Source organism: Photinus pyralis, unplaced genomic scaffold (assembly GCF_008802855.1).
Source record: "Photinus pyralis isolate 1611_PpyrPB1 unplaced genomic scaffold, Ppyr1.3 Ppyr1.4_LG4, whole genome shotgun sequence".
NCBI lineage: Eukaryota > Metazoa > Arthropoda > Insecta > Coleoptera > Lampyridae > Photinus > Photinus pyralis.
Window position 1 is genome coordinate 4,687,783 of NW_022170511.1, and position 22,207 is coordinate 4,709,989.

The window sequence follows — 22,207 nt, forward strand, 5'->3', positions numbered from 1 at the left end:
CTTTGATATGAGAGTAATTCTTGCTGTTATAACTTTGCCTACTGAATGGAAATTGATTGGACAATCTGAAATAAAAACTCAAATGTGTTTTATTATTCCACTGTTAAAATACGATTTAAAAGACAGATATGGCAAAATTGTCGATATTAGATGATATAAAAATATTACAGTTGTTGTAATAAACTGTGTATTTGTAATAAAACTAAAAAAATACGTTATTTCATTTCGCTTTATAAAGCGTTCCTCATTATTCGCTTCTTCCCCGAATTTTGTGACGTTATAATCGAGACTTTGACAGTTTTTATTTTTGAAGTAATCAAAAACTTTCTGCGCTAAAAGTTTGCTTTGATTACAAAGAAAAAAAAGATTAACGTCTTTTGTCTTCCTTCTCTTCAAGTTCTTGTTTTCATTAAAATGTAAATGTCTAGAGTCAACAGAGATTAAGCTCAGCTTTTGTTAGTTGTAAATAATTGTTTTTAAATCTGTTGTAAATTTTGATACTGGACAAATATTTGTATGTAAATAACTTGGCGTTATCCAACGTAGCAGCAGCAGTCGACTAGCTTAATATCCCTATGCCTTAATTAAATTGTTTATAATAGGGTAATGGTATTCACTTTAAATTGCGCTATACTACTGTGAGACAATTAATTGAGAGAGATTGCTAACTTGTTTAAATTAGAGTTCTGCTCCGAATTTTTAAAAACGTTAAATATCTAAGTACATAGCTGTTGGCCCTGCATGATATTATTAAAAAAACTTAATATATGCATTAATAAAATTCCTTCTAACATTATATTATAAAAAGAAACAAATTGTGTATAAAGGAATACGGTAAGCACAATATTTACTTTGCAAGAATCTTATCGTCGATCAATTGCATGACATTCATGTCGTGTGGGACCGCCGTATTTCCGGATATACTTGACCCGTTCTTTTTCTGATAACCTTATTGCAATAACAACATTGAAGAAAACGTCATTTTCCAAATAAAAGGCCTATTTATAAATAAAAAACGTATTTTCTGGCGTCTCCTATGCCTGCAAGGAATTATTAAGCAAATTTACATAAGCGAAACAACTTAATATAAAATCCGACAAATATTAAGAGAACTTTATCAAATGGGCGCGCACATAATATCAAAAGGGAATTACAATAAAAACTGCCAAAGTTTGAAAATATAAATTTTACATGACGTGACGTGTACTATTTTTGTCGCAACTGCATTCAATCTTTTCTAAAATGATTTGCAGAACCCATGCATTAGTTGCTTCCTACCATTTTTTTTACTAAGCTCCAGAAAAGGTAGAAAATTTTAATGGAGCAGAATTACAAGTAAGTATAGCCTTAAGCTTTTTTGCTAACAGGGCGAAAATAATGCTTATGACATGTTTCAACCTACATCTCTGTATCTGATTGAAAATAAATATTATTATTAATACATTTGCCTTGCCTTTCATAAGAAAACCGCAGTTATTATGTCACATGGAAAGATAAGATGCATTAAATTAACTTTTTTCGGCGAGTTCACAAAGATATTTGTGCATAATGACGATGACATCTAGTGGTTATCAAAAATGCCTCAAATTAAGTTCTTGGGGATCAAACGAATGCGTTTGGTAAATGTTTACAACGGAATGGGTGTATACGAGTATAAATAAGGATTTGTATTTATTTATTTATTTATTTATTTACATTTATTTAATTCCTTCAACGAATAACATTTGTATGGACCAAGTCAATATACCTAACATTCAGGCAAACAAACAATTAGATATTGGAGGATATAAAAAAATTATTGAATGCTGTAGAAACACCCATTGACTATAGATACTTGTACAAATTGTTTTGAAATTTAACCCATGTAGTAAGGCAGCTTCTTTTTTCCGAGGTAGATTGTTATAAACTTTAATTCCCAAAACAAGTGGAGAATTTTGTTTTATTTTAATTTTAGATCTCGATAATTGTCCTAAACTGAACATTGTTGCGTAAATTATAAAAGTGCACAACTCTATTCGTTTTTAATTGGGTCCGACTATTAAAAATAAGTTCTCTAAAGATATCCCTTTACGTATGAAACTTTCATACATTCGTAATTGTTCTCAAAATTTGTGTCTGAGATACAAATACGTTTTTTTACTTTATGGATGTTCCCCATAGACATATACCATACCATAGAGTAATATAAATTATTTACTCTATGATCATACTATAGAGTAAATAATTTAAATCTATGACCATAGGTACCTAATTACAGACACAACTAGTGCATGGTATATGTTTATTCACTGTGGTAACATCATAACCGTCCGTAAGTTGCTGAACATAAAGTTTAGTTAGGACAGTTTATCAGTGACCTTAGTACAGTGCAGTTTCATGGATTAATACATTTAAATAGTTTGAGGTAGCTACACTTTTGATATTATGAAATTTAATGTAACTTGTTTTGTTTCCATTTAGAGTTTATGAACTCGTGTTGAACCAGTTATGGAGTTTATGTAAACTTACTTCGGATATTTCTTGAAGAATGAAAAGAATTATTGTGTTTCTGAGATCTGAGATTAATAATGAGATGTCATCTGCGTACAGTGCACAACCAATTTGTTCATTTAGATGTTAAATCCTTAACATAGAGCCCACTCTCACAGTTGTAGAATTTGATATGTGTCTGTTTCCTGTCTAGCAAAAAATGGACTAACCAAAGAATGCGCAATGTACTTACTAAAAAAAGTAATTTTCTACTTTATCAAAGTTTTACTGTTATATTTTTAGGTGCCTTAGCATAAGAATTTGAAAGACCAGACCGAATTAGAGATGTAACTAGCTTTGGATATATTTTTTTAGTAGCCTTTTGGTATCTTTGAATAGCTTAAAATGATTGTTTTCCCTTTTGGAATATAATTCTGAAAGCTAACTGCTTTTTACAATAATTAGGTCATCTAATTTCTGCGATGTGATTTTTACTTCTCTGTTGACCCAATTAGATGCATGGGAAAATTCAATTCAGATTTGATAATTGAGGATGTTGTAGAACTAAAGGAACGCTTCATCGATATTAGAGTACCTACTGATGAAGTGCGGACCAGCCTATCATTTCTAGAGATTGCAGGGAGAGAGATCGTGTCTATTAGCCTGATTTGCCATTGTCGCGGTAAGAAGAGGTCATACAATGCCAAAGATTCAAATCGGAGCAATTTTATAAGTGCCAAAAGAAAGGACATTTAGCAATTGCGTGCAAAAGTAGGTGGATAATGAATAAGAAGAAGTCATCTCTAAACCAAGGTTTGTAGAAACATCGTAAAGTATCCGCGCCCGATGGGTGCCTAACCACACGGGAAAGTAAAGAAGTTAATGAACAAGAATAGGTTTGTCTCAAATCGTGTCTCATAGTATTTAAGGGAACAACAATCATAATTAAATTGATCACGCCGGCTGCGAAGGAACGCGTCCCCAGTTACGCCGAAAATAGTACGCACATCGTTGATCACCTGCATCTCTGGCTATCAGCACCAGAATACGTGCGTTAATTAAATTACTACTGATAACATTCCTTATCGCATCAGAACAATCGGATATAATCTTTTATAACGCATGCAAACTTAATCAGACCTCCCTACACTTTAATTTAGCACATACAATTTTATATTTTACCATCACAAACCATGGCAAAATGTATGGTACCAACATACACCCGGTGTGGCGTTATTGATCAAGTTTCGTTTGGGACCTCCGACCTCATTGTCCATACTGGTTCCGACAGCTTCGACTCGAACTAGATGGATAGCTACTTGGGATCAATTGTGGCTATGGCACGAGCGAAGGCGCATTTTGTGGCGCCAGACATTTTATTAATAAAGAAATATTTTCACCGCCACCAAAGTCATTTTAATATTCTGTGTCGAAATTTGACCTCTTTAAAAACTTTGTTTTGTTTCATCGTAACCCCTACACATATTGAAACGTTACAGACATCCCAATTCTTAAAAAAAAAATAATTCCACTACATTTACACCAGGCATGTTCAAATTTATTAAATAAATCCTCAATCTGACTTGCCCTGGTCGCACGATAATTAATAATAAATTACGTTAATGTTACCCCGAAAACAAGTTCAAGTACGCTTCTTGGTGACGTTACGCCGGAAAACATTCAATAGCCAGACTTTATCTTGTCTATTGATGGTTCTGATGATGATCTTCAGTGCAGTTAATTGGAAAAGTTAGTTAGTTTACATTGGTCGCAGACTCCGAAGAGGAATATTAAAATTTGAAGAGAGTTCTGAGACATTAAGAAGGCCCCGCCACCCCACCCAATATTTCATTGTGTAGAAAAGAATGGCATTAGCAGAATTAGTGACATCAGCACTATTAAAATCCCAGCGTCTGGTATTCTTGTGATATTAGCCTATGCAGCGGCCAGAGTGTTGTTAAACAAAAGCAAGGAGGCAACGACGGTAGTAAAAGAAAAATACAACGGTTTCCAGTTTTGTTGCAATAAAAGGCATCTTGATATAACCTTCCCTATGCAGAGCCTAAATTCAAAGCGAAGGTTCTTCTATGTCATGAGTTCGGAGGAGGTACCTAGCTGAAATTGGAGTTAAAATAATTTTCTAAGCGATTTTCTGGAGAAAACTGAAGGTTTTAGAACATACCTTATTTTGCGAATTACGCCATCATTGAGCTTATGTGACTGACAGCTACCCGACTAGATTAAGGCGATATACTATAAAGTAGATATATAAATTAATAATTAGCTCTAAAATGGGAAAGCGAATTTATCATGGCGCCCCTAGTTACGTAATTATTGATCCATCTCCAAGCCAAATACTTTGGCACGAAGCAGAGCCATCTGCCCACGTATACTTGAATGTTCTAGAACCTCCATGAAAGTTTTTCGGTATTCCTGTATGGAATCTGAAAAACATCTACGCGGGACTATGTCCAACTGCTGAACTGCCGCCGAGTGTCCATAGACGGAGTTACAAGTATATTATAACGTTCGCATATTGGAAAGCATCTCTCACGGCGAAGAAACCCTTGAAATTTCCCAGTGATCAAGTAATTTGATTTAAGAGAATGCAATGTCAGGTAGAGGATGATTTAGTGGTATAAAAATTTGAAATCTAATTAAGTTAGGTAAAAAGTTCGCTGATGACGCAAACCCAACGCAGAAGCCTTAATTAAAACGTTATTTTTTAGTTTCGTATTTTTGGTGCATTTCACAGCCCTATAATTAATGAGGGACATTTTTTAGTTTAAATAATTGTGTCGTCAAGAGCGCAATTCCTTGTGGGCGTGGAAGTGCGATAGGTACAAATTCCGTTCCCTTTAATTGAATACGTTAGACGAGTAGGTAGTCATCAATAAGAATTGTAGGTGCGATTTCGTAAAAGCTAACTTATACATCAAATAGATAGATAGATACTGTGTAATGTAATTGAAATCAGAAGACAAATTTATCACTATTTTTGTGTGACATTTTACACCTTCTGTACCTGTTTGTTTGTACATCTCCTGCATTCTTCCTAAAGGTTCGACAATGTTACATACTTCCAATTAGATACAGTAAAGCCCGGATTATCCGATCTTCCGTGTTAACCGAACCTCATAAATCTAAAACAAAATTCCGTATTATCCGAGGTGGCAATGGAAGCGTCCGCTTATCCGTGACAAACGAGTTGCGCATTTTCGATTTACATATGCATGTAGAACTGTGGCTAATGCTTCCGCTTTATCCGAGTTTTCGGTTATCCGACGTCTCCCCCACGTTAGCACGAATAATCGAGGTTCTACTTTAAATTATCGAATACATCCATTAAGGGCCTAATTAAGCAAACCTAAATTTACCTCCATTTTCGGGATGAAAATACGTTACCACAGCAAAGCTGGTAGACAATTTATTATTTATATACCAGTTACAAGAGAAAGTGGAAATTTCGTGTATTGTAGTGCCACTTAGGACAATTTAGTTCTGCTTTATTTTGGTTTCGTTATTTTCTTTATTCAACTTGAATCGGCTATCTGAAGACAAGTTTAAGATGTAGCATAAACCTTCATCTACACGCGAGAATTTGCTTCTTCTTTAACGTTTTTAGTGAGTGCTACTCTACTCTTCATCAAATGTTATTTCGCTCAGGATACGTGTGATGCTAATATTTAATTTGAGTTACCAAAATCAACACAACCTTAAAATTTTATTAATTAAGATTTTAATTACTGAATTCTCTACTAGGCACGTAATACTCGTTAAATGTCTAATTGTAAGGTATAAACGTAAGCAAACCTATAAGGCCTAGCCATACTATCTTGGAAAAATTATATTTTATTTTGAATTAAAACTTGAAATGTGGACGATAGACGACAAATATTTAGGATTACTTTTCTGATTATCTACAGATCATCACCTTAAAATTAAACATAACGAACCCATGAATTTGGATCACTTCTTCACTAAAAGACGTACCACTATCTTAAAATTATAAAAAAGCTTCTAATATTCAAATAGTTAATTTCCCCAGGTTCGCAAAGATACGAAATATGCCTAACTTGAACGTTTTAAAATGTCCTCAATTTAATCAAATTATTTTGCGTAAAAAGGTAACCTGCTGAATGGAAAAAGGGCTCTTATAATTGATAAAATGGAAAGTAACAAAAATAAAAGCTTACCTTGTAATTAACAGAGCGGTAGCCATTACTGTGCATGAAAAGGCAAAAACGGTGCGATAAACTTCATGTAAAAGCAAAGATTACACGGTCTGAATGCAAAATAAATTTACGGAACACCTCAAAAGTTAACGTACTTAAGACATGTAAAAATGGAAAAAAATGCAAAACGCAAAAAATTCCCTCTAAACAACGGTTTTACCATTTATAAAATTCGCCATGGAGAAACTGTAATTCCCGCTCCGTCCGGGTATAGGTACCTTTGATAGTCCAAACAAATTAAAACTGTTTTTAAGTAATTAATGCCCGGTTTCTCCAACAAAATATAAGCTGTACCTTAGGCAAGGCGGTCTTAATTGTAAGGCGTCCTTAAAATTAAATTACGTTGCACCAAAATTTTAAGTTCGCATCTTAGCTAAGCATCAGAATTTGTCTGAAACGATCTGGCAACACAGAATTTTATCAAATGAATGCCAATTTTACTAATGAATCGCGTTACCGAAGGTAGGTACCTAATAATTGCAAACTGTCAAACTTGATAGTTACTCCACAGAATAAGGCCTTATTCTGTGAGTTACTCGTCATTGCCCCACCGAACCGTGCACCGAACTTGTTAGACATCGGCCAACATGCATTCTAATAAAAAAAGAGTGAATTACACTCAAGAAGAAAAAAAACTATTAATTCATTTGGTTGATTCAAATAAAAATATCATCGAAAATAAAGATACAAACGCCGTTTCAAACCATCAAAAAGATGACGTTTGGAAAATTATTGAGCAAAATTTTAATAAAAAGTGTTTCAACGTCTTTCGTGACGCCAATTCTTTACGGAAGCAGTGGAGCAATATGAAGCAGGACTCAAGAAAAAAGGCGGCACTAGAAAGGCAGGAGCTTTACAAAACTGGTGGAGGAGTTGCTCCTGCACTTTCTTCGAAAAATTGTGAAGCAAATGAACAATTGGTTTTGGATATAATAAATAAGAAGACAGTCCTTGGTCTAAGAAATGAATTTGATTCTGATGTAATGAAAGGTAAAATTTACACTCGAATTTCCATTAATTATATTTTTAGTGAGGCACACATAGATACAAGTATTTTTATATTTTGTAGAACCTATATTAGATCATCCAGCAGAGGATATTCTTGGAATGCCGATTTTGATATCTTCCAAGCCCAATCAAGAAGAAATTAACATAGAAATACCGTGTACATCCAGTACACCTTCGATTACACCTTTAGAACAAACACATGATGAAACTGAACTGTGCAATCAAAACGTTCTGCTTACTTACGAAGAGCCCACGCCCACACTTTTACGAGGCACTCGTTGGTCTGCTCGAAGGAGACCTAAAATTAACGCAGACCTGGGACCTACAGAAAGAGCTAAAATTGAAGTACTACAAATTCAAAAAGAAATTCTTTTGCAAGAAAAGGAGCACAAGAAAATGTTACATGCCATGGAAGTTGAGCACAAGAAAAAAATTTACTTAATGGAAGAGGAAATTGGGAAGTGCTCTTGTTCCAAGTAAATGTTGCCATAAAATAAATCTAGTATTTTTTCGAAGAATGAATTCATTTAAATAAGTATAAGTACGTATTTTCAATTTTAATAAAAAATGTTTATTGTAGTAGGTATGTTAATATAATATATATAATATAATATATATAATATAATATATGTTAATATCTACTTTGAACGTGACTTCTGTTGTAGTTTCTTTCACCATCGTTCTGAACATTCAGAAAAGGTGTAAATAGATATGAAAGATTCATATAACCGCTATCTCCTAAAAAGTAAGTAGCGATTGTAAATTAATATTGAAAAAAGTGCTATTTACCCAACAAGATACTATTTCCAAAGTCTCCATTATTGAATCTATGCATTAATCGTGAATTTCTAAAAATGGTGGTATCGTGCGTCGAACCTGGCCAACGTGCGACGATATCTTGGAATAACAGGTCAGCACTTGTAACGGCTTGCACATTTACAGAGAAATATCCCTTTCTGTTTCGATATATTTCAGCATCAGCTCCACCTTTAAATTAAATTCTTATTTGTAGAAATGAGCGAATGTAAAGTATAATACTAAAAATAATGTGAAAAAAATAGTGTAGTAAGTACCTTGTGATTGAATTTTTATATGACATCCATCTATTGCCCCAATGACTCTAGGGAAACCAGCAATGTCGTAAAATTTATTCTGAGCACTTGCAATTTCAACTTCATTTCGAGGCATGTATATAAATTCCCTTGCAATTGATGCTATGAGCCTTGAAACTTTTGAAACAATTTTACATACTGTTGACTTGTCTGCATGCACAAAGTCTCCAACAGCAACAAAATGCCCTGCACTGGCATAAGCTCTTAACGTTAGCAAAAGTTGATTCATGGGACTGATGGAATTATTCCTGAATTTCAAAAAACATTATTGTACACCTTGAATTCGCACTATACAATAGTCACAAAAAGCATTATATGTAGGTAAGTATACAAACGTGAAACAAACCTATGAATGATGTGTACTTACCTGTTATGGAAGTACTCTAGTCTATGTTCTATTTTCTCCAATAAATATAAAGCAGTCCCTTTTTCGAGTCGAAATCGTCGAAAAAATTCAACATTAGAATAAATATTAAATAAATTTCTCCTAATGTGAATTTGCCGTGGTATTCGAATATTTTCTACTATGTCTACCATATCAACCACATCGACATCATCGACATCGATCAATTCCATTTTGAAAAGTGACGTTTGAAAGACAAAATGCCACTCATTTTCAACTTCACTAACAATAATGCCGACTTAAGTCGCAGATTTTCACGACTTAAATGTAAGGCTGCCTTTGTGAATATAAGATGCAGATTTGCGTTGGTGCAACGTTTTAAGATAGACTTAAGATTTAAGGCGATCTTAAGATTCAAGTAGAGCTTAAGATACATTGGAGAAACTGGGCATAAGTCCTTCCTAGGCATCTTAAAAATACCAGCGATCCGTGTCAAAAGCCAGGTTAATTAAGAGCGCTTCTTTTGAAAATAGGCCCCATTCAATCGGACGGTTTTGCTGTAACTCATTTTAATGACAATCGTTAATTATGGTTACCTAATTCAGGGGATCCCAAATCCAATATTCGTTAATCCAATTAACACCTTTTTAATTGGAATTTAAGGGCAATCGTCAAGGCCAGGACTTCTTGTCAATAACTTAATTGTGCATCATTATCATTTGATAATTTTTGAATACGCGACTTCACTGTTTCGTTTTAAAGTGGTATTTCATGAATTTTCTTTCGAGCTTTAAAAGTTTTTGAGCAGCCTTAAACATATAAGGCTTTATTAGAGATTCACCAATTTGTGTGTGCTTTTTTGGATTTCGGAATCAATTTTGAATTTTAAAACGATTTTAAATAACGTTCCAACTTTATTTAATACTTTTCCGATTGATTCGTGGACCACTTCAAAAGCTTCCAGGGACCACCGGTTAAAAATCACTGCTCTAAACCCAATACGCCTCATTCAAATCATGAAATACTCGAGCTTACTTACAGTTAATGCGTCTCCTAGGAACCCATAAAATAAAAAAGAGCTACTGAAATTGAAATTCAACAAAGACGAACTTTACACGGTTTAAAATTTTATTACAATTCCACCAAAATGACCATCTAGTTTTGGGAGTCAAATTAACTAGCTAAAGTTTGATATTCTGTGAACGTCCAAATGACCTAATTTCTCAAATTCTCCAGAATTCTAGTTATTTCTATAAAAAACAATCGAAAAAAAAAAATTAAATCTAAATTTAAAAACTCCTTACATCCTATGCGATGACAGATAGCCCTCTTCTATCGTTCCTAAACCACGTTCATTATTGCCATAAAATTCTTTGAATTTTATTATTGAATTATTATTACCTATATTACCATTTAGGCAAAATGCTTTCTCTGTGGTTTCTAATATTCATCTGTAAAAGAAATTCTCAATCTCTGAAAGAACCATTAACTACCAGAGTCTATAATAGAGCTTTGGTGTCTGCAGTTGTGCAGAAATTTAAAATAATTTAGGTACATTTTCATATATTATCCCATTTCATCCCACCAGCTTCGCATTTAAATTTATACTCAGAAAATTTTGTTTTCTACTCTGCATGTAGAATTTTGCAATATATAGTTAAATGCAGGCTATTACACCATCCTTGTAGTTAAGCCGTTAATAGGATGTCTGCTTATAGTATAAACTGTATAAGCGGGAGCATATAGCGCTGAAATTAAATTAATTCATGGTAAAGCAATTTTACACTAATGCATTACTCTGAGAAAATCATTAAAACTGCCATTATGATTACGGTAGCTCATCTGTAAATCTCCTTTGCCCATAGTTATAAATGGATTACGGTTTAAATTTAAAAAAATTAAAACTATAGAAATTTTATTACAAAGCTGTAGAACGCATACCTTGAAGCTCGTAATATGTGCTATATGTGTAATATAATTTTAGTACAGTTACTCTGGAAGCATAATTTGTGCCTTTACATTTCTAATAACTTTTCCGGAAGTACATATTAAAAAGCCTAACGAGATTATTTTGTTTGCGTTAAGTCTTTCATTCAAGTTGGTCTCAATCTAAAATCGTAGTAACAATGTGTCTAAATACATTCGTCTGCGTTAAAGAATTGAAAGAATTTTCTATAAGTTTGGAAGCAGGCCAAATAATATCTTGGGGTATTTGACCCCCTCGGTATAATCGCGCGTTCATTTGTAAAAGTCTAAATGCAATTTTCTCAAAGTGCACTTCAACCCTTATGGAAAATTTAGGTACCTACACGTGCGCGTTTATTAACATTTTCGCTGTGGTTCAAGTGCGCTGGAGGAAAGTTGCGATTAAAGAGCTGTTCTCACTGAGCATGACAAATCATTTTATTGACCGTTTTCGTAACTACGTGACATAATCTTGTCGCTCCCTGCTTGGTATTAAAAGTTATCTGAATTCCTTTTGTTTCTGTCAAATTGAAATTTTACATGGTGTAGGAAAATTATAAAATTCTTTATTGTTCGTACACTATGGAAAACAATGCAAATATTGGATCGACTAGATTAGTGGGCAGTTTTGGATCGATCGACAGATTGTGCATGTGCACTTGTGCAATGAGGCCCACTTAAGACTTCTCGCACGGACGGAGGAACGAATTCAATTTTAAAAAGGACCTGTTGGGCCATAAATAAATAGACTAAAGTTTAAGAAAACAAAACGTGCTTGCATATAATTACGTATACCGATTTATCTTATAACTTACTAGTGTTTCACATTATCTAATCTTATAGGTACTATAACTTTGGCCTAATCTAACCTTGTACTATAACTTTTACTAGGGATGAGAGGTCCCAGACGAACTGCAATTACCCTAAGTTAACCTATGTCAATTATTTGTAAATTATGGGATACCAAAGGGTCGAACTCACTATTAATCCATGCCCATGCCCGAATGACATATACGTTGTCTACAATAGATAAGAAAATAGTATTAATAACCTGCACTATTCTTAGAGAGAACTTCATGTTAGTGACTTTTAATTGCTGTGACTGATTGATTTTGCACTTTCATTAATGATACCATAGATTGAGAAGTGCAGTTAGATCTATACTCTTGGAGAAATTTGCCAGAGAGCTAACTATTCATGTATCTATTTATTGACTTTTTTCTCTAAAATGCTAAATCTAATAGGAACAGGGCTTTAAATTTGGCTCACACATCCTACACTGAGAAAAAATTCACAGATTTCGCAATCCATGCACCATCGAAAACATTAAACATTGGAAATGATAACCTTATAACGCCATTTGTAAAACACGAATAACTCTTATTCAAACGTCACCCTTATGAATCATAAGCGTCGTACGAGCATTCGTAATACCATGACAGGAAATGTGCAGGAATTTTACATTGGAATTAACAAAACAATTGAGCACTATTAAGTAGGTACCGTATGGACTTTTCCGCGATGTGACACCGTTATCTTTTCCACTTGCATTAAAAATTCAGAACTGTAATATACCTACCTGTATACGATATACCTGTGAAACCATAAACATTTCTATTGTTAAAAAACAATATTCCAAAAACAAAATCAAGATAATGTGCAGTAAACCACAACCATATAATGCAAAGCTATAGCCATACCCAGGAGCTCGTATGCTATATTTGTTTAATCTATTTCATAATCATTCATTTTCCAAAATTGACGTTTGTAAACAAAAATTTTTTTGTCTTAACAACAATAAAGATTATTATGATTATTATTAGAGAAGGAAAATTTCTCGTTTTCAAGCGACTCGCTACTGTGTAAAAATTTAGTGTTTCCTGAGTACCCCAAGTAGCACCGTATTGTATACTCTTTGGAAACATCGTGATTACCGGGTTTTTTGTACAATTTCGGATTCAACTAACAGAAAAAAGGCCAACTGTGCGCTGTTAAACAAGCCTTAAGGTGATCCGCTTTCAAACTGTTTGGTTAAGAATATCAGATTATTACGTGCGATGTCTTTTCCCACAAACAACTGGGCGGGGTAGGGTAAGTGCACGGTGCATAGGGAGACCCATGAGGAGACCTATCAGGAAAGCGAAGTAAATTAACTTCCGTCCCGTCGACGTTTGTTGTTATTTTATGTTATCTAATGCAGGTACTAATCTTTACATTTCTTTATAATGTATTTGTGTTTTGCATGCAGTAATTTGTATTTTGGGAGTTTCATTCTTATTTTTGACACCGTTAACCATTTGTTTGAAATTTTTGTTTGTTTCGATTACATGGTCTTAGACCAAGTTGAATTTATAAATTTTGATCATTCTTTTAAACATGTGGAAATTATCGAATTGTTTGAAGTTTGGTGAATGTGTGGACCTGTTTGTAAACTAACAGTTTTCGAATTGAAGAGATGGTCACGGGGTTGGTAAATAACTGTAACCACATTAGCATTACAACATTTCATACTGGTACTCGACTCAAACTTCGGCTATAGGCTGCGAATTCCCTCACGAGGGTCTATAATTACTACCTGCCTTCGGAGGGAAGTCCTGCTAAACTTGTTTTTAACGTTGACTGCGACCAACTTGGATTTGTTAATCAAAAGTCAAGATTGTTGAATATTTGCACTTGGTATCAACTTTACTACTAATATTTTACTACGCCGTGTTTTGTTTTGCTGTAATGTTATAATAAATTAACTAATGCTCCTTGCACTATTTGAACCAGGTAATAATGAATATTAATATTTAGGCAGGGCTTCTTGGTTTTGAAATCTCGACTGTATTCCACGCAAAAGTGCAATTAAGCCACCTGACATGCCAGAGATATATTTATTTGTCTGTATTTGGTTTTATGTGTCTTTATAAAGGTCCACCTTACTGTACCTTTTGCTAATCAATTCTTTTAGTCGAACCCAAATCAAACCCCACGCCGTTATTAACCTGTACCTTGATTCACATTAGAGCCAAAGATAATTTCACAATAATGATATCGTTCCATTTGAAATTTTCAAGAAAACTTGCAAAGTTTATGTTAATGTCAACCGTACCTTCTGCGTTTACTAAAAAGACTCTATTCATGTAATAGTTGTTTACATAAAAATCAGGAAAATGACACATTACTGGCGAAAAAATATTGAAGTATAAGGCCCCAGTACTTTAATATCCGAGTCAGGTAATGACATTTTACTGATGAGTTCTGTATTAAATTTTTGTCCGAAATCGTATTTTAATATAAAATTTCAATTTTCATATAGAAATTTTGATTAATGCCAATCTGTCAATAATGACAGGAGTCATTATAGACATTTAGCCATGTGACCGGTGCGGCAGGAAAAGTGACAAGTGCGGCCGGTAACAAGTGACAGGCGGCATGAAAAGTAGACTGGTCAGCCTCTGTCATGGTAACTAACATTTTCCTGACATAAAGTAGGCATGAAAATGAAGGTTTCATGACCATTTTGGGTAAAAGACCAATTATGTGAAAATGGGTTCACCCAAACCGAAGTTATAAATTCCCCTTCCCCAACCTCTCATATTTTATGAGCTAGAGCACTATGTGGTGCAAAATTCATACAAGATTGCGATGTATGTATTTTTGATGCATGGTTGTTAGGTATATTTTAGGAAAAAAATCATTTTTCTACATAACTATAAATCATACGCCGATTAGCGGCAAACCAGCGCTTTCTCTTGGCCTCTTATTCTAACAAAAATTTTTTCCAAGCTGTACAATTAACCGTTCCATTGATATGGCCTGTGACCAAATTATCTATGTATCTTCATGAATTCAAAAAATTGCGAACTTTTACAAAAAGATTGCTATCAACTTTACATCGCAACTATCTGATCTCAACTGAACACAACCTACATGATAACCCTAAGCAATTTTGGTCATATATTCGATCCAAAAAGGGCACGTCACGAATTCCCAATGAATTAGAATACCAAGATCGTACATATAATACCTAATTATCTTACCTAATATCTTACCTAATATTGCCCTAGTTTATGGAACTATTCTGTTTGGACAATAAACTATTATTATTATTAATACCCTTTACAACTATATATCGTTGGAATAAAATGATTACGTCACTATTTCATAAACCACAGTAAGGCAAACTAACACGGAAGGCACAACGAAAGCTACAACGCGATGGAACCACTGCGCTATAATGAAATTATAATTATAGTTCAGTGGATAGAACAATTATTGTTGATAGATAGTAGATACCTTTATTGTTTATGCACCACAAGTACTTGAGGAGCTTTCGTGGATGGTTCAATGTGGTCTGTGGAATGGTTTGGTTCCGCCTCCTGGACTTGGACATGGTTCGGAACGCACCAACCGATCGCACTTCTGGGCCTGGCTCTGCACGGACCGGTCACAGAATTCCCGGGTCGTTCTTTGAATATGAAGCGAAAATCTTCGTCTGCAGCATGAAGATGGGTGGATGTAGGCGACGGCTCGCTTTGGAGTTTCTTCTTTCTTTGTCATCCACTCAATGGATCGATTGGCACAAGATCAAGGTTTCACGATATGCTCCGCAAGAACGACAGGCGTAGGGTCAACACCGTGTACGATCGCCTAATCAATGCACTCTTCTCACTATTTTCGCTCACTTTTCTACGTACCGCATTTTATCTGTCGACCTCCCACCTGCTTTAACTTACAACGAAGAATGCTTTAAATACTTAATTCGCGCTAGTGTAAGATTGGAAATGAGTAGACTCTCCCCACTTTCATTTTAATTACAATGATGCGCTTTATTTACCTCATCCCGAATGTATATACGTAAAGCAGTATTTATTATCTTATTTGCTGAAATAAAATTGCATTTTTAACCGTGATTGTTACTTTACAATGCTAATTTCCTTTTATTTATTTATTTATTTCCTCAACGTAAAGTTCCGGTTCCAAAATTTCGGCATCTGAAGTTCAAGAATATGAATTTTCAGAGAAAGGGAATGTCTGCCTTTCTCCGGGACAGAACCACTGTAGTCCTCAGTGTTATCGCTATCGCTCGCTGAAATCGAAAAAAGACTACCGCAACTTTGCAACGGTATATGTCAGTACAGTGGAAGAGCGAGAAATGGCAGAAAAGAAAGGGAAAACACTATCTGAACGTTTTAATGTAATGGCCTTTGAGATATTAATGTTGGCCATTTGAACTTCCTCTAAAGTATTGCAAAATAAGTAGAGTTTAGATGCGATAGTCATCCAGGAAAAAAGTAGTAAGATAAAATTGATCCGTTGAAATGCAGAATGTTCCACTGTGCGTATTTGAGGTCTCTACCTACTTGACCGTTTCGTACCTAACCTCCAGTTTCGTTTTGTGAGTACAATTTTGAACAGTGGTTAGCTAAAACAAAAGTTAGGAACTAAGGTATAATTTTAACCACAGTGACCCTATGGGCCATACAGTGTTGTTATTTTCTATTGCTATTTAGGAGTCCGTCATGCTTTAATCAAATACGCTGGATTGGTAGAAATTCACCTGGAAACGTGTCTCCATCACGTTGCTAAAAACAATTATGGAAATAATATTGTCACTATAGCAAAATCTACCAAAAAATTAACAATTACTAGGGACCTCTAATTTCTCTGTTGATTTAAATTGCACACTTGGTTGTATATTCTTTGATTTTACTTTCTTAAATTTACTGGAACAAGCCGAACATTTGGAATACAAGTAACTGTAATGGGCTTAGAGATGAGACGTCTCGTCCTGTTTTTCAGTAAATTTTCATTAAGTTGCTCGATGGGATGTCGGAAAATGTAAAACCTCAACAGACTACGTATGAGAAAAACTAAACGTAGTTGGAAAGCGGAGGACGCTTTTTCACTTACCTTTGTCGGTTAATGTGTTGTGATTGCAACCCCTGTAATTTAGCCCTTAAACAAACGCAGATCAACAAAAAAAGGGAGCGAACATAGGACGATCGCGTTCTCGCTCACTATAAAATCGACCGTGTACAATCCAATTTAGATTTTAGATAGGTACGCAAGGAATTAATTTAGATTCTTACAACGTTTGCCGACTAAACTTAGGGATCTACCTAGATTCTAACGCATATACCTAGATGATATGTTGTTATGCCGATGCTATTATCGTGTAGGTATGCGCGGTGTAACATGAAACTCAATTAATGCGCGCAAATATTGATATTTTGTTATAGATTTTATTTTACTTTTTACTCGATAGGATTATGTTCCGCTAGTGTTGCCTGTAATCTCATGAGAAATAGCTTTATTTCGTTGGTTTTATTTTTGCTTCGGCGTATAACTTTTGATGATTATTACAACTACATTGTGGCAAAACGGATTCACATTTCATATCGTACTTCAGACCGTATTGTGCTTTCGGAATTTAATATTAACGTGCATTTGGCACTCCTCGATTCTTTTCATTAAGTGCTACATGCTGCAAAAACAAAACAATATCGTCCAGAGGAATTCCTGAGCTGCATTTATGTAACTTTGTAGAAACGTATTGGTGGTTGGTATCAGTACATACATCCCCAACTCGAATTTCACTTTTAAGATTTTAGTGATTTGCTATTTCAATCATTGGTTTACGCACTGTCACCAATCATCCATGACCACCCTATTTAAACAATAACAAAAAATATATATTCTTGCAAACGCTGACGACTCTTCTTTTCGTTCGTAACCGGAATATCAAATTTCTTGAAATAAGTACGACTTTATAGTCTTGGTTGTCTTACAAAGAGATTGTCATCTACCTTAAAAACCTTAATTGTAACTATCTAAACATAAAAATGGCTTGATTGCGGATCTACCAATTAGCGAATAAGTAAGAAATTTTACGCGACCGCGAACTTACATTTTGAGATTCAAGAAGATTAATCTTTTACGCTGACTGCGAGAAATTACTTAGAAAACTGCTTATTAAAAGAAATAAGATTCGGGGATTTGAGGTTGGTTGAAATTACCTTCATTTTAGAACGAAGTTTGAGTATCGACGTCAAGGCAATTCCCAGGAACATACACTGTTCAAATTTAATGGAAAATATTACGAATTTAAACTTCTCCACCCGAAAATTAAGAACCTGTTATTTAAATACATTTCCTGTGTTCCAGATTATACTCTTGTATTTCTCAAAAATTCTGTTTAAATTTAACCTTTTTTTCAAACGATTATAATTAAATTCCCTTATAAATCCGAACCAAAAAAGAATGTAAAGCTTGTTGCGTCATTGGCGTGTAATTATATAAATTGGTAAACATTTCCGCAGAACACAAATTTCATATCGCCAGATTAAGACTTGAGTAAATAAACGAAATGTATAATGAGAACAGGGAGTCTTCATTTTACGATTATTGCTTAAAATACGTTAACCATCCAGTTTAAATTTTTGATTCCCTGAAGTATTCACAAGAACTTCAGAAATAAAATGTACTGATGCTACAATAAATTTCAGGGTGTCAGTAAATTTGATTCGCTTCGCTCATCAACATAACAAAAATTACTCAGTATGTTTAGGCGAGAAATGGTCAATTAGAAGTTCTTTTGACTATCCTGATATCTACTAACTTATATGGCGCCGACATGTTCGATACAACGTGAAATCCCCCCTTGCATAGTTACGGAAAGGAATTAATGCCACTCACAAGAAATATACAGATTTAGTCAAATAAATATAAAATAAAGAATAAAAGAATCCAATTTGATTCGATTTACAAGTTAAGAAAAGATAATGAAACACTTGAAGTGAATTCGCCTTGTTAGGGAGTATATGAATCCAACCAAAATAACGATGTTAAAGTCAACTCAGAAAAAATAAATTGAGGGCGATTTTTTGCCAAACAGATTTTCTGCGCGTGATCGTCAAATATTTCAACAAAGTGAAAACTTCTATTTATTTGCAAGCCACCCCAATACCCATTTTGACAAAATGTAGGTCAAATAAACTTTTCAAAACTAAAGAATCTCAGCACAGTTCGCACTTCAAACGATCATTAGAAGTTTCAGTGTAAAATAAAAACTATTCGTTAAGTGGATATTGTTTTATTACAGCCGTTAAATCCTTTCCGCCTTTTATTTCTCAAAATTAGTCGTTCCTTTTGCATAGTATAATCTACAATTTGCATATTAAACATGGGGCTAACGATCTAGCTTATTATTTGCATTTATATGCTCAGTTCGCGCGAAATGTCTTACTGTAAGGGAGAGGGTAAATTTTTAGTGCCCACTTAATCTTTGTAACTGTAGCGTCATGCTTTGTGCTCATTTATCACGTAATTACGGGATTGAATAGCTGCACTGATGCAACTTGAGTTTTCTTAATACTGGACAACAATAAGACCGTTTCGCAGTTAGTAATTGTAGCGGAAGGCGGGTATAAAATAAATGGGAATATCCCTTTACAAAATGAAACGGATGTTACTAAGACTAACATCAAACAATTTTCAATGTTTAACCAATTAGCTAGTAATTTCATTCAAACGGTTATACTAAGGGCCCGCATTTCAATTTATAGGGTGCGTTTTATAACATTATAAGAATAAACTCGGTTCATGTAGCTGACCGCTGACTACGCCACCACCAACTTAAAGTGCCACAATTGTCAACTGGAATACTGTACCCGTCATTTATCTCTGACACTAAGTTTTCGCAACCTAAAACGACACAGCATGAAATTATGTTAGAAATTCAGAAAATGCGCCCTAAAGGTTCTCAAATATAGTCGAGTTTTAGCGCCGGTCAAACGGAAACCCAGTTAATTTTTAATCAAAAGTGTACAACTATGTTCGCCAGTGTCTAAAGCATTAATCTCAATGACTGTAACCAATTGGCGCCGAATATAATTAACACTGATGTATTGATTGTTGCCATGATCCGATAGCTAATGAAAGATGAATATTTCTTTACATTGTAATACGGAGATATGATCTGGTCCTTTATTGGACTGGGGATGATTCAATCAATGAAACTGGATTGGAAATGGATGTCGGTTGGCAATTCAGCTCTAAAAAGGAAGCAGTATTTACGTGTTTTGGATATTTCGCACTGTGCATAAAGGAGAGTATGAGTTTGAGCTGGTAGGGTGATAATGAAAAGGAGAAGAACAACTACGTAAGCGTTGTGGTTAGTTTGAAGAGCACCGGTAACTGATGAAGGTAAACAGGTGGGATAAATGTAAAACAAAAGTGTTACACGTGATTTTATAACTATAGTTAGGAAACCAGTTCCTTATGGGAGCGACTCAAGCAGATAAAGAGAACTGTGGCAGGCGACATATAGGTAACTTTAAAAGACACATTTGTATAACCAAAATCTATCCTGATTATCTTGCATAGTTTTCACAAGTACAAATGTGTTCCATAGAACTTGAATTGCCAATATTAATATTATCACAAGGACTTAGAAGGATCAAAGTTTCTACTCCATTAACCTGCAAGGCTTGCCCTCTAGTGCACCAACAAAGGAATAATTCCGTTTGGAATTCATCTGAATTTAACGACGCTTAATCTGAAACTAATGAACCACTTATGTACAAGACAAACTATTACCTACAATACACCTCACGCTCATTTGACCTTAGTGGTTGTAAAGGAATTACGTTTGCTTTACTTTGGAGTATTTAATTCTTACGTGAGTGTATAGTGGATGCTGAAAAGCCCTACAGGTATAGGATAGAGTGGTCATTATCGCAAGGTACAATGAACGATAGTAACTATAACCATAAACTTTCAAGAATTGAGACGGGGAATGTAAATTTAATTGCGGAAGTACAAGTGGATGGCTAACTTTATGCAACACTATTCAGTAGATATAGAGATGCGGTTCGATTGCACCGTATTGTAATCCTTTCCAAAGTCTCCGCAATGCGGCGCTTACACAGCTCGCAGTGTGCACACATATGACGCCCGAAGTCGACGAAATTCTGCTATGTGGTGTTCGCATCACGACGGTTTGAAACACAAACAAGCCTTTAAGGCTTGACAGACATCGACCAGGATTAGAAAGTTTCGTTGGTAGCGATTTACTGCCACTAGAACCACAGACCTTGTGTTCGTAATTTGTAAAAATAACGTTATCGAGCGTTCTTGGCGATTTATTCATTTTAACAATGGGAATGCCTATCTTTTTTTTGTGATTTTAAACTCTGTGTTGCGTTTGTCAGATTTGGACACGTTTATAAATGAAGCACATTACTTATGATTTGTTTTCCCATTTCCTCGTTTGCGTTCGCTGCCATTTGATGTTTTCCTTTTAAAACTGCATTACTATTTTAAAGTGCCAATATCTTGGAAGGAGCAATTTATGAGTTTGCATCCCAAACGTAAGCACCTACCTTGAATATAAACGATGCCCACGTTCCACATGTAATGTGTTTATAAAGTGTTGGTTACTACATTAATGTCACATCGGAATAAATCAATTTTATCAATATGAAGCGAATGCCACTTCTGTTTTCAAATACTTTCTAGCGTTCCCGAATTTATGTTGCCTACGTGGCAAAAAGAGAAATAAATTTTCCAAACAAATCTTTCTGGTTACACAACCCTTATCTTGTAGTTTTTTATATACTCGCTTTATAAGGATATTTGCTGGATTACTCTGTGAAATATATGAATGAACATCTTTTCTGACTTGTTTACTCAAGGTTGTTTTTTAGTAGAAGTATAGGTGAGCAAAGTCACTACTGGATTTTTTAATACGAACTAAATTGTGTACATCATGGTTTTGTTCGGCAACTCAGACATTAAAGCGAGAATTAGGTACTTACAAATTTCTTACTAATTGGTGGAAGAGTGAGTGATGAGACAGCTAACACCCACGTTTTTGTTAATGATTAATACGAGCATAAAAGTTTGTAATCCGTATTCGTCCTGAATTACATCAGGTGATGTAATCAATTTATTTACTTTGAATTAATATTAGTTTCATAGTATGTAATTCGATATTATTTTAGAAATATGCAATTCAAACGTGTTTTCTTAGTTTGTATATTATAACGTGGAGAGTTTTTTTTATTTCACATAGTTTCTTTTTTGTC

The 22,207-nt window shown here is 34.5% G+C and overlaps 2 protein-coding genes across 2 annotated transcripts; one reads left to right on the forward strand and one right to left on the reverse strand.

Annotated features, from left to right (window-relative positions):
• Positions 1-6,972: 6,972 nt before the first annotated feature.
• LOC116168835 lies at positions 6,973-8,286 on the forward strand. The gene is made up of 2 exons (XM_031484822.1): positions 6,973-7,694; positions 7,774-8,286. Exons 1-2 carry the CDS (start codon positions 7,292-7,294, stop codon positions 8,190-8,192), a joined length of 822 nt encoding a protein of 273 aa, XP_031340682.1. The 5' UTR covers positions 6,973-7,291; the 3' UTR covers positions 8,193-8,286.
• Positions 8,287-8,343: 57 nt separating this feature from the next.
• LOC116168001 (putative nuclease HARBI1) lies at positions 8,344-9,611 on the reverse strand. Its single transcript, XM_031483638.1, has 4 exons — positions 9,192-9,611; positions 8,786-9,072; positions 8,502-8,699; positions 8,344-8,450 (listed from the first exon to the last, which is right to left on the reverse strand). Exons 1-4 carry the CDS (start codon positions 9,398-9,400, stop codon positions 8,344-8,346), a joined length of 801 nt encoding a protein of 266 aa, XP_031339498.1. The 5' UTR covers positions 9,401-9,611.
• Between the last annotated feature and the right edge of the window lie 12,596 nt (positions 9,612-22,207).

Bases quoted from the DNA above. Each gene is read 5' to 3' on its own strand.
- LOC116168835 (XM_031484822.1), top strand. From the start codon at position 7,292: ATGCATTCTAATAAAAAAAGAGTGAATTACACTCAAGAAGAAAAAAAA. The intron at 7,695-7,773 runs GTAAAATTTACA...TATATTTTGTAG, and splicing joins TGATTCTGATGTAATGAAAG to AACCTATATTAGATCATCCA.
- LOC116168001 (XM_031483638.1), bottom strand. From the start codon at position 9,400: ATGGAATTGATCGATGTCGATGATGTCGATGTGGTTGATATGGTAGAC. The intron at 9,073-9,191 runs GTAAGTACACAT...TTTGAAATTCAG, and splicing joins CTAGAGTACTTCCATAACAG to GAATAATTCCATCAGTCCCA. The intron at 8,451-8,501 runs GTAAATAGCACT...CTTACTTTTTAG, and splicing joins TGGAAATAGTATCTTGTTGG to GAGATAGCGGTTATATGAAT.